This window comes from Orycteropus afer, unplaced genomic scaffold, assembly GCF_000298275.1.
Source record: "Orycteropus afer afer isolate SDZICR_OR568_19922 unplaced genomic scaffold, OryAfe1.0 scaffold00098, whole genome shotgun sequence".
In the NCBI taxonomy this organism is placed as follows: Eukaryota; Metazoa; Chordata; class Mammalia; order Tubulidentata; family Orycteropodidae; genus Orycteropus; species Orycteropus afer.
The window spans coordinates 4,818,447-4,833,853 of NW_006921685.1; the positions used below are offsets into that span (position 1 = coordinate 4,818,447).

General features: G+C 35.6%; 1 protein-coding gene across 1 annotated transcript in view; it reads right to left on the reverse strand.

The window, feature by feature from the left end:
• The window catches only part of LOC103198635 (sulfotransferase 1E1-like), an 18,649-nt gene extending 3,463 nt beyond the window's left edge, over nucleotides 1–15,186 (reverse strand). The window contains exons 1-6 of the mRNA XM_007942808.1: nucleotides 15,036–15,186; nucleotides 12,532–12,657; nucleotides 8,866–8,963; nucleotides 4,927–5,053; nucleotides 2,680–2,777; nucleotides 394–574 (exon numbers count right to left, since the gene is read on the reverse strand). Coding sequence (XP_007940999.1) covers nucleotides 394–574; nucleotides 2,680–2,777; nucleotides 4,927–5,053; nucleotides 8,866–8,963; nucleotides 12,532–12,657; nucleotides 15,036–15,186 — 781 coding nt within the window. The remainder of the gene's footprint in view (nucleotides 1–393; nucleotides 575–2,679; nucleotides 2,778–4,926; nucleotides 5,054–8,865; nucleotides 8,964–12,531; nucleotides 12,658–15,035) is intronic.
• Between the last annotated feature and the right edge of the window lie 221 nt (nucleotides 15,187–15,407).

The following is a 15,407-nucleotide window of genomic DNA, read 5'->3' on the forward strand; positions in this document are numbered from 1 at the left end:
TATATATTTTATATATATCCCTGTGGTGCAAGGGTTAAGTACTTGGAAGCTAAGCAAAATGTTGGCAGTTTAAACTCTCCAATGATTCAGTGTGAGAAAGATATAGCAGTCCACTCCTATAAAGATTTATAGACTTGGAAACCTCATGGAGCAATTCTATTCTGTCCTGTAGGGTCACCATGATTCAGAATTGACTTGACAGCAGTGGCTTAATAGTATTTTATGCCTCAGCAGAACTGGTTACTCAATAAAGAAGGTGCCCAAATATGAAACAGCACTGAAAATACATAAGCTGGATCCCTATCCTTGAATAGACCTTATTAGATTTCATCTATAACCATTTCTCCTTCTGACGCCAGATAACAATAGAGACAAACCACATGATTTTCTCACCTTTTCTCATGAAGGGGGACACTTTATGGTTCATATATTCTTCTGGAAGTGCTGTGTAATTGGTACTTGGATTATTCTTCATCTCTTCAAATGAAGTATGATGTACAATCTTTTCTACAAGCTCCTCTGATGGCTTCTTTCCCAAGAAATTAATCAATTTTATTATTTCTTTTCTGATATCCTAAGAAGGAAAAAAGTGCTTTGAAGGCAAATGCTAAACTTAAACTGCTAACTTAAATTTAATTTGATAAAATCCATTTGAATGAGAGAAAGAGATAAAAAAAAAACTTTACTTTTTTTCTTCTTCTTTTTATTATTTTTTAATATTAAATTAATACTAAACTTCTAATACCAGAATTAGACTTCCAGTGAGGAAAAACAATAGGGAATGGGTTTGAAGGAGTGGTAATTTTTCATCCTCTCTATGTATAATTTCCATCACCCATAAATTGGATATAAAAGATATTTCAAACATTACTAGAAGAACTAAAGGAAATAATGTTTATAAAGTGCTTATTGCAGTCCTTGGCACAGAGTAAATGCTCAATTGTAATCTATATATATAAACATAATTTCTCAAAGACTAAGTTTTGCAGACACCTTTTTTTTTCCTTTTTATTTATTGATGTAACTGGTCAGAAACAAAGAAACCAGAAAGACTGAGATAAACTGTGAAAAACCAAAATACTGCACATGAAATATCAGTCGTATATACAACATAGTTATAGTTATTCTCATCTCTATGCCCCCGCTACAGTGTTCCCTATTAGCAGTGTACTCCTGCTAGGGTATGCTACAAGTCAACCTAGCCTATGCAACTATTTATAGTACCTACTGTGATGTTTATTCTAGTGTGCAGTTCCCTTTACTTAGAAGTTTTCCACCTTCTCTATCCAGCAAATTACAGCTTGACTTTGAAATTTCTGGTTACATGTCACTTTATTGCTCTTATGAATTCCTATATCAATTTATTTTCCCATAAGTGTAGTCTTACAATTTTTATTAACTTCACTATCTTCCTCACAAGATTTTGCATCATAAAAATAGACGAGCTTTGCTGGTATGATAGAGCCTGGTGAGACCCCTGAGACTGTGGCCCCTCGTTACTTATCAGTTGTGGAACTGCACTCAGTCCTGTGGCTTCCAGCCAAACAATAGACAGGCATATGGGATGAACATTTACATCAGGTACACACACTCCTTGGAGCGGTTAATCACGGGAGAACAGAAGGGGGGCAGTGTTTTTAACCAGGAGAAAGCTCAGGGGACGGGAATGCACGGGAGGAAAGGACACAGGGAAGAGATCACTATGGGGAGATGGTGGGAGGAAAGCTTTTGAACTGTGGGAGATTGTAGTCAATGTCATGAGACAAAGTGTATGTGAACTGCTGTATGGAAGATGAATTTGTTCTGTAAAATTTCACACAAATCGCAAGAAAAATTAAAAAGAAAAATAAGACTGTCTTTACATATAGTGTTAATATGTCTTTCATATCACGTTAATATGTTTTTTTCTAAATACATTCTACAAAGAACAGAAACCATGATTTATTCATTCTTCGGCTCCCTCTTTATTTACATACAGAGAAAACCTAAGTGTGGCCATTATTGACCAAATAGGGAATAAGAAAAAAAGTGAATATGAAAAATATATGGGAGGGGAAGTATCTTTATCTGTTACCAACAGTGTGACATATCTCAGTGATCCATATCCTGACTAATATTTAGTATTGTCAGACTTTTAAATATTGACATATCATCTGGTATTTAATCCATTTCTTGATTTTCTAATATTTGAAATAATTTCTAGGTAATCTACTTGGAATTTTTGTTTTAAATCTGTATTGATAATTTTAGCAGCCTCATGTTCCCATATAAACTTTTTTATTTCTTCTTATATTTCTTTAAACATCTTAAACATAATTATATTCCACCCCTATTTGAAAATTCTAAAATCTCTAGATTCGAAGAGCAGTTGACTCTTCTAGCTCATGATGATCCCTCATATTTGTGGGGTGTGTATGTTGTGCATGTGTGTTTTGTTTTATAAACTCAGAACTGGCTAAAATCACATTATGATTTCATTTTATCTTTGAAAAATGTTTGAGACCTGGGATTAAAATATATACATTCACAAAAGATTTGTATTTAGCAGCTTCGAATTTGTGCTAAAGTATATTAATAATGTGGTCTTTTCATGTATAATGTTGGTGGTGATTGTCATCACTTAAAGGCAAATTATTAATTTAAAATGATCAATTTTCTTGTGCATTTCCAGGTTCTCACCTCTTGCAAGTCTTCATAGAAAAGAAATAACACACGAGGGTTGCTCTTACTCTTTTCCCACCAAGATTTTACATGTTTATACCAGGAACAATAAGGAACTAAAATTAGAGGGAAAAAAAAAATTAAAGAGCATAATGTTATCTCTATGAACCTTGAAAATAATAGTAGCAAGAAATAAATATAAATAAATGATAATGGAAAGATAACTAGTAGTTCAGCCTTATAAGTAGATTTCTCAGCAGCAAGAGAGAATTATCTTGAGTAATTCATGTCCAGAAAAACATTCTCAACTTTTGTTATTATGATATGGCTTGTGACATAGAGAAAAAGGAAGGGAAGTCCACATTTCACTGAGTTGATTCAGAATGTCTTTTGAAACTGCTATGAGTGTGCGTATGAAATCAGGTTGTTAAATGAAAGGAGTTAGGTAGTAGAATTATCAAAGGTCAAGTCATCAGAAGAATTAGTCCTCATCTTAAATTTACCATTTACAAACTAGTTTTACCAACTGCAGATAGTTGTTATACGAGTATTTATTACCATCTTGGAGTTTAAAAACAAAACAAAAAAAAACTGCTATCAAGTTGATTCTGACTCATAGCGACCCCCATTGATTTTCCAAGGGAGTAAATCTTTACAGAAGTAGATTGTGTTGTCTTCCTTCCATGGAGTAGCTGGTGGTTTTGAACCACTAACCTTCTGGTTAGCAGTCAAATGACTTAGGCTCTGCACCATGAGAGCTCCTACCTCCTGGAGTTTAGATGGTAATAATTATTCTCTTATGGACTCATAGTGTAGAAAGTTAGAAAACTTGGAGATGATATGATACTATCAAATGCTATCTCTTCTCTCACTTTCCAATTCTCACCTATATTTATGTTTTACCCAATGAAAAACTAGCAAAATAATATAACAATGTGCAAGTCAAAGTATGTTGGCTTACAATAAGCCATTATAAACCTATTCAGTTTTTACCCTATTACATAATTTTTCTTTCATGAAGACTTTATAATCATAATTATATTGACCTGATTCAACACTTTTACAGAGGTCCAACTTACTTTTTTCTACTCTACAGTGTGGATCATTTGTATTGAGGCTTATTCATGGCTTTTCAGCATAATTTGTTTTCAAAATGTGGCAACAAACACAAAACACATATATTCTACTCCTATTGGTTTAACATTATATTCTGTAGATAAAAATTCATTACTGATTTTTTTTTTTTTTCAATTATTCCTACAGGATTCTTTTCTTTCTTTCTTTCTTTTTTTTTTTTTTTTTAGTGAATACTAGAATCCTTAACTCTTTCATCTTCTAATCTCAGTTGTTGTAGGCTATGGTTGGAGTCCTTGGGTGGTCAAATGGTTAAGTATTTAGCTGCTAACCAAAAAAGTTGGAGTTTTGAGTTCACTCAGAGGATCTTTAGAAGGAAGTCCTGGTGATTTATTTCTGAAATAAATCAGTCATTAAAATTCTAAGGAGTACAATTCTACTCTGAAATACAAGGGGTCAAATACAAGAGTTCGAATTGACTGGACAGGAATGAGTTTGGTTTCAGGGTAAAATTAACTATAAAGGCAAAATTTCCCAGAATGTTGCTTAAATATTTCTTGTACTTGTCTGTGAAATGTGACTGAAATATTCAGACTGCACACTGAATAATAAGAGCAAGGGCTTTGGAAACATTCAGACTTCTTTGTGAATTATGATCTCACTTTACTAAATGAGTAGCCATATACAACTTACTCAAACTCTAAGGACCACTCACTACCTTTTCTTTTGTTAGCCAAATAGTACAGTTAAAGCATTTGGCATCATTCTTGGAAATAAATGGATGCCTTCTCCCTTTTGTTCCCTTCCCCTTTGTTCAATAGAGTTGTAATAATGCAATGTGAAATACTTGTCCAATAAAAAGAAATGAGAGAGAACAGGCCAATGACACTCAATCTTAGAGGAAAAAAAAATGTTGTCTTCAACTCCAAGCATCTTCTACATATTTATTTTTAAGTGTTTGATTACAGTGTCCAGATTCTTTAATTTGTTATTCATATCTGGAAACCCTGTACTTGCTCCACACTTCGAGGCCCTCTACAATGTTTTGACTGTAGATGAGAGAAGATAACATAAGGACAGAGAACAGAAATTTGTCTGAGATGGTATATATCTGAATAAAATTCAATCAAATCAAATTCTGAATCATTCACTTAGATTACAAAGATTATCATGTAAAACCATTGTTCTTACCTTCACCATCCATGAATTTCTCCACAAACTCTAGAAATGAAGCATATTTTGGATGAACGGGTGTCATTAATTGGAAATAATAATAAGAAACAGCCACATCCTTGGGATTCCGGCAAAGGTAGATCATCTAAGAAGATGAAATTTTATATTTGATAGCTTATTTCCACTTTTTTTTCCCAAAAATACCCTCAATAAATGTTTAAAAGAATACTTCATGTTCCCTATGACAAACATATCATATACTCATGGCAGAAAGTGTATAAAATATGTAAAATTTAAAGAAGAGATCTTATTCAGTAACCTGAAGTAACAGCAGGTTTGAATGTTGTCCAATGTTGTTGTTGCTAGGTGCCGTGGAGTCATCTCCGACTCATAGAGATCCTATGCACAGCAGAATGAAACACTGCCTGATCCTGCACCAGCCCATTGTTACAGCTGCTATGTCAATCCATCTAGTTGAGGTCCTTTCCCTTAATTGATCCTCCACTTTACCAAGCATGATGTCCTTCTCCAGGGAATGGTTCTTTCTGACATGACCAAAGTAGGTGAGACGAAGTCTGGCCATTCTCACTTCCAGGAAGCATTCTGGCTGCACTTCCTCTAAGACAGATTTGTTAGTTCTTTGAGCAGACCATGATACTCTTATCTTTCTTCTCCGACACAACTCAAAATGATCAACTCTTCTTCAGTCTTCTTTATTCATTGTCTAGCTCTCACAGGCATGAGAGGCTATTGAAAATACTATGGCTTAGGTTAGGTGCACTTAGTCTTCAAGGAGACATCTCTGCTCTTCATCACTTGAAAGAGGTCCTTTGCAGCAGATTTGTCTTGCCTGTTGCTTCCATTGCTGTTGATTGCAGAACCAAGTAATATGAAATCCTTGACAACATCAATCTTTTCTCCATCCACCATGAAACTGTTTATTGGACCAGTTGTGAGGATTTTTGTTTTCCTTATATTGAGGTGTAATCCATACTGCAGACTGTAGTCTTTAATCTTCATCAGTAAGTGCTTCAAGTCATCCTCACTTTCAGCAAGCAATTCACTTATTTTCACTAACCTCACTTGAATCTCACAAAATTCCCTTGATATACAATGTTAAGTTGTTAGCATATTCTATTCATAAATGAAGAAACTAAACTGAGAGTGAATGAGATTAAATTGGGCAAAGAAAATTACTGTAAGTAAATAATTGATAAATCATTCTGTCAACAGTATGGTCCTTTAGCCTTTAGACTACTATACTTCCATTCCTCATACTAGAGAAAAAAAAAAAGTCTTGCTGTTTCCTCAATTGCAATATTGATGAAAAGATATCTATGAGGGCCCATTTAAATGTTACTGAGTTCAGTGAAAATATAGTCTCAACAGACATATTGTTGAGTTTGCATTTTACATGTAGTGGAAACACCAATGAACCAGGAATCAAGAAGCCTTGGTTTTAGGTGCTAGCCCTGGCATTAAGAACGTCTGTAATCATGTGCATAGTATCCATCATTCTGGACATAAGTTTTCTCTTTACTAAATATGTCAGTTGCATCACATCTCCATGGCTTATTCTAGATGTGATATTCAATGATGGAGGAAAAAAATCTGCCTCAACTCCAGTATTGGTCTGATCTTCTCTGATCTCAAACACCTAAGCAATGCCATCAAGAAGAGTGGCTCCTAACTCTTAACTGTTTACAGAATATGAATAAGGTCACCATCTTGTCTTGCTCAAGCTTATCCATTTTCAAGCAATTTTAAAGAAAATTTCTCATTCATTCTAAAGTATGGCTCTCATTTTTAAGGTCCTTCTGTGGAAATCGCCAATTACTAAAGAATAAACATGAATTTTACGTGATTAGCACAGCTATCAGATATCTTGAACTTTCTAAATATTATTAACAACTCTCTCAAATGTTTTTAACCTAAGATCAGAATGAACTCTTTCATACTAATTTTTATATTCATATAATATTCATATTAATGAATATAATTCAGAACTTTAATCCTTTGCCTTTCTTCATGTTATCTTTCCTTTCTTGGGTGTTCTCTGCATAGGATTACTATCTATATTTTAAAGTCTGGATGCAAGTCCTTCCTGAGGCTTCTCCTGATTTTCCCAGGGCTGGGGGCAGGAAGTGCTCTGCTCTTCCTCTAAACTCCCAGTTATTTGACAAGATCCCATATTACACCCCATTTTAGTTATTTTTGCACACATTTCCCTTCTCTCATTATCAGTGAGGTACAAACTTCCTAATTTGGCTGCTGCAATGGATTAAACGGTATGTCCAAAGAATACGCGCTGAATTTCTATGAATATGATCCTGTTTGGATATAAAATGTTTCTTTTTTTTATGTGAATGAGCTCATATTAGTGTTGAAAGGGTCCTAAATCTAATTACTCCTGAGTTATAAAAAGAAGAGATTGGGCAAAGACTCAGAAGATAGATATTATAGGAGGACCTGTCTACAATCAAAAAAAGGATCACTAACAGACACTAGAAATGAGGAGAAATAACCACAGAATGAATAGAAATGGCCAAGACTTTATTTTAGACTTTTAGCCTCCAGAAGTGTGAGAAAATAAATTTCTGTTCTTTAAATCCACCTACTTGTGGAATTTCTGTTATGGCAGCACTGTTGTTGTTTGTTACATGCTGTCTAGTAGGACCCAACTCATAGCGACCCCTCCTTGGGTTTCCGTGGCAGTATCACTATGTAAGTAAATTGCCCAACCTTCCTTCTGAGGAGTGGCTGCTGGGTTTGAACCTCCAGGCTTCTGGTTAGCAGTCAAATGCCTTAGGCACAGCTTCCAATGCCTCTTGTACTCAGTCCCAAACTTTTCTGCCTTCATTCATCCTGTCAACATGTACACTTAATATTCCAGTCAAAAATGAACTGATTTTGGCTCCATACTTAATTGCTTCTGGTGTGACAACAAGTGAATTCTATGCATACTTCAAATATAAGCCAAGAATGTTACTTGCTCCAAGATGTCTTCTCTACCCCAGTGTCTGGATTAGAACTCTTAATCTATGGAGGTAAGAAGTCTATATTGAAAAAAACAAAAAAGGCATTGTCATCAAGTTGACTCAATTAATAGCAGCCCTGGAGGACAGACTAGAATTGCCCCATAGAGTTTCCAAGGCTGTAATCTTTATGGAAGTAGACTGCCACATTTTTATCCCACAGAGTGGCTGGTGGGTTCAAACCACTGACTTTTGGTTAGTAGCTGAGTGCTTAACCACTGTGCCACCAGGGCTTCAACTACCTATTGCATCTATTATTTTAGTTGTTTACTTATCCTTTTATTCCCATGGATGATATGTCCATGAGGAAGATAACAGCACGTGCCTTGTTAATTTTATATCCTTAGCACATAATAGGCACTCAATAAATACTATATCCATGAGGAAAATTTATTGTAGTTATATATGTCCATATCATCTCTTCTCTACTGTACCATAAGCTACTTAAGTTCTTTGTCTAGTTTCTTCATGTCTGGCTTATTTGTCCCACAATGCCAAGTTCAATATTTTCTAAGAAGAAAGCATCAAATATAATTAGTAACAAGAAATACAAAAGCTGTGTATTTATGCAATGTTTGCAACATGCTAGGCAACTATGTTGTGTACCCTCCAAGCATTATTTCACTTGATTGCTCTAACAACCCTATGACATAATGCTATTGTATCTTTTTCTTTTACAAAAGGGGAAACTGAAGCTTAAAGAGTTTAATTTTCATGAAATTATTCCTGATAAATGGAAGAGTGGGAATTGAAATATAGATTCTTTAATAATACTAACTTTAATCCATATAGGTTATATTCCTATATATTCAATGAAAGAATAAATATACCAGCATGCATAAGGCCCACTTAAGGTGATACCTGACTTTATAATTCTTAAATTTGTGCTCCATAAAGTTCTTGGAATACTTGACTTGGTTACCTTGCAGTCCTCTTTCCAAAACGAGACTGGAAGATATTCAACTGGCAGATGAGTCTTGACTATCCTAGGGGATGCCATGTTTTTTAATTGTCTTACTCCTGATTTAAAGATAGAAAACAAATGTTAGAAAACTTTAAACATTTATGTGGATATACATATGTTGTTGTTAGGTACCATCAAGTCAATACCAACTTATAGCAAACCTATGTACAACAGAACAAAAGACTGCCCAATCCTGTATCATCCTCAAAATCATTGCTGTGCTTGAGTCCGTCTTTGCAGCCACTGTGCCAATCCATCTCCTGGATGATCTGCCCCTTTTTCACTGACTTTCTGTTTACTTAGCATGATATTTTCTACAGGAACTGGTCTCTTCTGATAACATGACCAAGGTACAAGAGACAAATCTGGTCATTCTCATTTCTAAGGAGCATTCTGGCTGTATGTGTTCCAAGACAAATTTTTTCATTCTTCTGGCAGTCCATGGTATGGTCAATATTCTTCAGCAACACCACAATTCAATAGCAAAAATTATTCTGTGGTCTTACTTCCTCATTGTCAGCTTTCATGCACATGCACGTGCACATGAAGCTATTGAAAATTCTATGGCTTAGGACAGGTACACCTTAATCTACAAAGTAACATCTTTTCCCTTCAACACTTTATTTATTTATTTATTTATTATTGTGCTTTTGGTTCAAGTTTACAGAGCAGAGTTTGTTTTACATTCAACATTATATGTACATTTAGTTTCACTCCCCATTTACCATGCCCAACCCTGATCCAATCTTCTTCTCTCCCTGACCAGTAACTCTCCTCCCGTGTCCCTCACAGTTATGCACTCCTGTGTGTCCTGCATTTCCTCTTGCGAATGTTGCCCCTCTGTTACCCTGTGGTCAATTGCTTCAAGGGAAGCATTTCCACAGTGTATGTGGGTGCTTCACCCTGGATTGAATGGTCTGCATGTACATCTTGTTTACTGTTGGGTTGAGAGCCAGCCCCTGGGAGAGAGTTTTATTGGAGGGTCTCACCAGACTCTACCCGATGAGTAATTCTGGTCATTATTGAGTTATTTGTTGTTGTTATTGTTGTTCCATGTTTTTCATCCTACTTTATTTAGGATCTCTAGTTTTGCTCCTTTCCTGAGTGGTTGTCATTGGTAGCCGGGCACCATATAGTTCTTCTGGTCCCAACGGCTATCTTATCCTAGGGCTGATTGCTTACAAATGTCCTTGGTTTTTTTTTTTTTTTTGCTCTTTTCTTCGGTTCTAATGATAGGAGACCATTAGATGCATCTTAGATGGCCGCTTGAAAGCTTTTAAGACCCTAGTCAATATTCACCAAGGTAGGATGAGGAACAAGGTTTTTATGTATGTTGTGGTACCATTTGAGTCTGGTGTCCCTATACTGTGGCCCTGAGAGGGTAGATCCATTGGATCTCTATCCCACAGTATCTGGTTGTCTGTGAGGGATTAGTCTGTGTCTGTCTTCTATTGTTCCTGTAAGGACTGCAAGTATTTTGTATCACTGGTATCTGTGCAAGGTTAGCCTCAGCTGAATCTATCCTTGGTCTAGAGTATAATCCCCCATCTAATCACTGAGCCCCATCTAATCCTCTCAAGTGTTTATGTGTTTATCTGTAGTCTGTGTTTGGTGTTAATGGTAACACAGTATTGTGGATGCTCTGATTGGTATTAGCTTCTGTTGTCTATCTCCTATGTGCACAATCCGGTGTCCTCCCTTTTCCTAAAGTTATCATGGTGGTCACAGATTCTTTCCATACATCCCTCCTCTTATCCACGTCAGTGTGTGGGCCCCAATTAAACCCAAAATTAATCCCTCCCTTTCCCTCCCCAGCCCTGTAACCTACAACGTGAGTTCCCTTTCCCAAGCAAACCCTTCTTTGTCTTTTTATAGTAATGGGCTCATACAGTATTTGTCCTTCTTCGATTGACTTATTTCACTCAGCATAACGTCCTCCAGGCTCATCCATGTTGTGAGATGATTTTCATATCCCTCATTTTTCTTTTGTAGCAGATTTGCTCAATGCAATATATCCTTTGATTTCTTGACTAATCTTTCATAGGCATTGATTGTGGATCCAAGTAAAATGAAATCCTTGATAACTTCAATCTTTTCTCCATTTATCATGATGTCGCTTATTGGTCCACTTTTGAGGACTTTTATTTTCTTCATTTTGAGGTGTAATCCATACTGAAGGCTGTAGTCTTTGATCTTCATCAGTACAAGCTTCAACTCTTCTTCACTTTCAGCAAACAAGGTTGTGTCATCTGTCTACTTCTACACAGGCTCTTAATCAGTCTTCCTTTAAACCTGTTACTTCATTCTTGTTCAGAGTCCAGCTTCCCAGATTATATTTTCAGCATACAGATTGAATTAGTGTGGTGAAAGGATACAACCCTGAAAAATAACTCTCCTGATTTTAAACCATACAGTATCCCCTTGTTCTATTAGAGCAACTGCCTCTTGGTCTCTGTGTAGGTTCCTTGTGAGTACAATAAATTTTTCAGGAATTCAAATCCTTTGAAATATATCCACAATATGTTGTGATCCACACAGCTAAAAGCTTTTGCAATGTCAATAAAAAACAAATGTTGAATTTCTGGCAATTTCCTGTCGATGTACTGTTGTAACCATTTTAAAAATATTTTTGAGCAAAATTTTAATTGTATGTAATATGAATGATATTGCTCAATAATTTCTGTGGTTTATTTGATCACCTTTCTTTAGAATGAGAACAAATGTGGATCTCTTTCAGTTGATTGTCCAGACAGCAGCCTTCCAATTTTTTTTTTTGACAGAAAATAGTGAGTGCTTACAGAGCTGCATCCCTTTGTTGAAACACCTCAATGTGTTTCCCTCAATTTCTGTGTTGTTGTTGTTGTTATGTGCTGTCGAGTCGGACCCGACTCATAGCTACCCCTCCTTGGGTTTCCGAGGCAGTATCACCACGGAAGTAGATTTCCCCATCTTCCTTCCAAGGAGTAGCTAGTGGATTTGAACCACCAGCCTTCTGGTTAGCAGTCAAGTGCCTTAGCCACTATGCTACCAGAGCTCCCTCAATTTCTGTAGCCTTGTTTTTTGTCACTTCCTTCAGTGAAGCTTGGGTTTCTTCCTTTAATACTATCAGTTCTTGATCACATGCTACGTCCTGTAATAGTTCAGTGCTGAGCAATTCTTTTTGGTACAGTGACTCTGTACAATATCATGAAGCACAGATCATCCTACATTTTTACATTATTTCATACTATTATTATACCATATTTTATTATTCATACATTTATTAACATTGAGGTGGTTTAAAATTTTTTCACAATATTAAAATAATCTGTGATGAATATCCTTTTTCATAGACCACTGGAAACTTATAGCCATTATCCAAATGTTCAAAATATTTTGAAATTCCTCCAAATAAATGCTGACATATTAGTTGGCTCAGTGAAGACATATCACAATTGTGTTTTTAGCTCTATTTCTGAAATGTGCTGAAACACTCCCAAGACATAAACTCAAATCTCCATGCTTTCCTATGTAGAAGACATAATTCTAATTACCACCCTTGCTTATAATCTTGTTTCTTTGCACCATTTGTATTGATATTCTCAAATAGATGCATATAGCTTTTAAAATCAATTTGAACATTACCATCTAAAATATCTTCTTTCTTGCATTCCAAGAAAGGTACACGATTAAAAATCATATCTTCTTTGCACTTCTCCACATTACCATCTTTATAGATCATGTCGACAATTTCACTAATCCAGGTTGTGCCTATAAAAATTAAGCAAACTCAATATGAGTCCCTGACTGATTGTACACAGCTGATGAAGAGAGTGCCATACTTATAGATAAATTAGGAAGATAACAGTGCAATGTTATTTGAAGATACAAATGCAATGTTATTTGAAGGGTGTAAGAATAACCCAGACAGACAAAAAATATTTCTGAAAATATATCCAACCCCAAAATAGGCTTGATAAATAAGGATGAATACTATAATAAGACACATCGGGCAAAGGAGTCCAAACTTGCCCAGGAAGAATTGTGACATTATACAAGCTGATAATAGTTTTAGATTCTAATTTTTACATGTACAATGTAAAGAGGCTTGAATAATAATTGTACTCAAGCATGCCATTAGTCACAAATTTTACTGTGTCTATTCTGTCTCAAATTGGGTCTTACTTCAGAGGATATAGAAAATAATGTATCTACTCTGTACTGTAAGATGGCCAAAGGTCCTTTGAAGAGTCAGAAAATGTTCAAAAATCACAATACTTTCTTCTCAACATGCTGTTCATGTCAGCTGACACAAAAGTTTAAAGACTTGCAAAGGAGAGACAGTTATCTCAGTCTGTTAGTTTTGCAACTGCTGGGACTTTGGGACAAGAAATGCCTTCAAGAATAAATGATAATTGAACTGAATCTTAAATAGTAAAATAAATGCACTAGTTGTGGGAGACATGAAAGGTTTCTACCAGGCAGAGGAACTGTCTTTTGTTTTTTTAAAAATCAAATGCCAGGTACTTAAGAATAGTGTACCCATTGCCATGAAGTTGATTCCAACTCATGGTGACCCTATGCATTACAGAACAGAACTGCTCTATATGGTTTTTCTGGCTATAATATTTTACAGAAGCAGATCACCAAGGCATTCAATCACAGAACCACTGGCTGGATTAACATGTCCCACCTTTTGGTTAGGAGCTAAGTGCAAATCATTTGATCCATACCAGGACCATCATAAAAATAGTGTTCTACAAAAAAAAAAAAAAAAAATCCATTGCCAATTGAGTTGATTCCATCTCATGGTGACCCTATAGGACAGAGAAAAATTGCCCCATAGGGTTTACAAGGCAGCAAATCTTATGAAAGCAGGATGCCTCATCTTTCTCCCATGAAGGGACTATTGAGTTCAAACTACTATTTGTTTAGCAACCAAATGCTTTAACCACTGTGCCACAAAGTTCCTTAAGAGTGGTGTCAAAAAAGTCCTCAAACTCTTTGCGATGGAGTTGGTTCCAACCCATAGTGACCCCCATTTGATTTATGAGGCTGTAAATCTTTATGAAAGTAGATCTCCCTCTCTTCCTTCAGCAAAGCAGATGGTGGGTTAGAACTGCTGACTTTCTGGTTAGCAGCCAAATACCTTATCCACTACGCCACCAGAGCTCCTTTAAGAATGATGCAGTGGTAAGGGAAAGAACTGGAAATGGATGATAAGGCTTAAAATAATGAGTTTACCCAAACAGACAAGTGTGGATGAAACTAGAAAGGCAATGAGGTGCCACACACAAAATGCCATAAATTGCCAAGAAAAAACTACTCTGTAGTTCATGCTAAAAGAGCCCTGGTTGCTCAATGGTTACGCACTAGGCTGATAACTAAAAGGTAAGCAGTTCCAACCCACCAGCCACTCTGCAGAAGAAAAATACCTGGCAATCTCCTCCAGTAAAGCTACAGTAAAGCCTAGGAAACCTTATGGGGCAGTTCTATTCTATCTTATAGGGTCACAACAATAACAACAACAGTTCATCCTAAGGCATTTGAGTTTGTTTTCTAACAGTTATGGAATGGTATTGATATATGTTAAAAATAGAGCAAGGTTATCAGAACTGTGTTTTAGACAAATTTCTTTTAGTGGTAAGAGGTCATTGAAAGAGCCAAATAATAATAATAATAATAATAATAATACATGTTGTAAGAGGCTAATTGTGAGGCCAGAGGGACAAAATATTTTGTGTGATTGATTAGGGGTGATGTAGAAGCAAGAGAAACTGAATGTAGAATTGCTCTCAGGTTTCCTCTTTGGATGACCAGTTTTTGGGCTGAATTGTGTAACACCAAAAAAATATGATGAGGTCCTAATCACTGGTGCTGTGAATGTGACCTTGTTTGGAAAGAGTTTATGAAGATGTTATCAGTTAAGTTAACATGAAGTCATACTGGAGTAGGGTGAGTCTTAGTCCAATCTGAATAGTGTCTATGCTTCTTTCTATCTCTATATCAAAATTACTCTGTCTTTATTTAATTTGGGGAATTAGTTGGAAAATAAATGTGGAAGAAATGAACTCCTTATTATTAACCATTCAAGGTGGGTTGATTATTTTTTGTTGAAAAAGAAACACTAGAATATCAGGGATACTTACCAGATTTGGGATAGGTGACAATAACAATATCATCTGCCCTTGCCTGGAATGCCTCTATATTATCCCAATTTTCAGCAAAAGTTTTATATATTAAAAGTCCATTGATACAGCAAACTTCATTAATGTTTTCAGTTTTGGAAGAATCCATCATAGAGTGGGAACTGAAAGAAAAAAAGTTAATTTTCTGATTTTATATGTATTTTAAACTATTTTAACATCTATAATTATTGTATATATTGAGGTCTTTATACATATCCAGCACATCCTAACTGCTGAGTATATGGAATAAAGGCTTAATAAAAAAGTTTATAGCTTGGTCTTTGTTTCTGAAAAGTGATTAATCCTATTAGGAAGATAAATCTAATCTGTAAA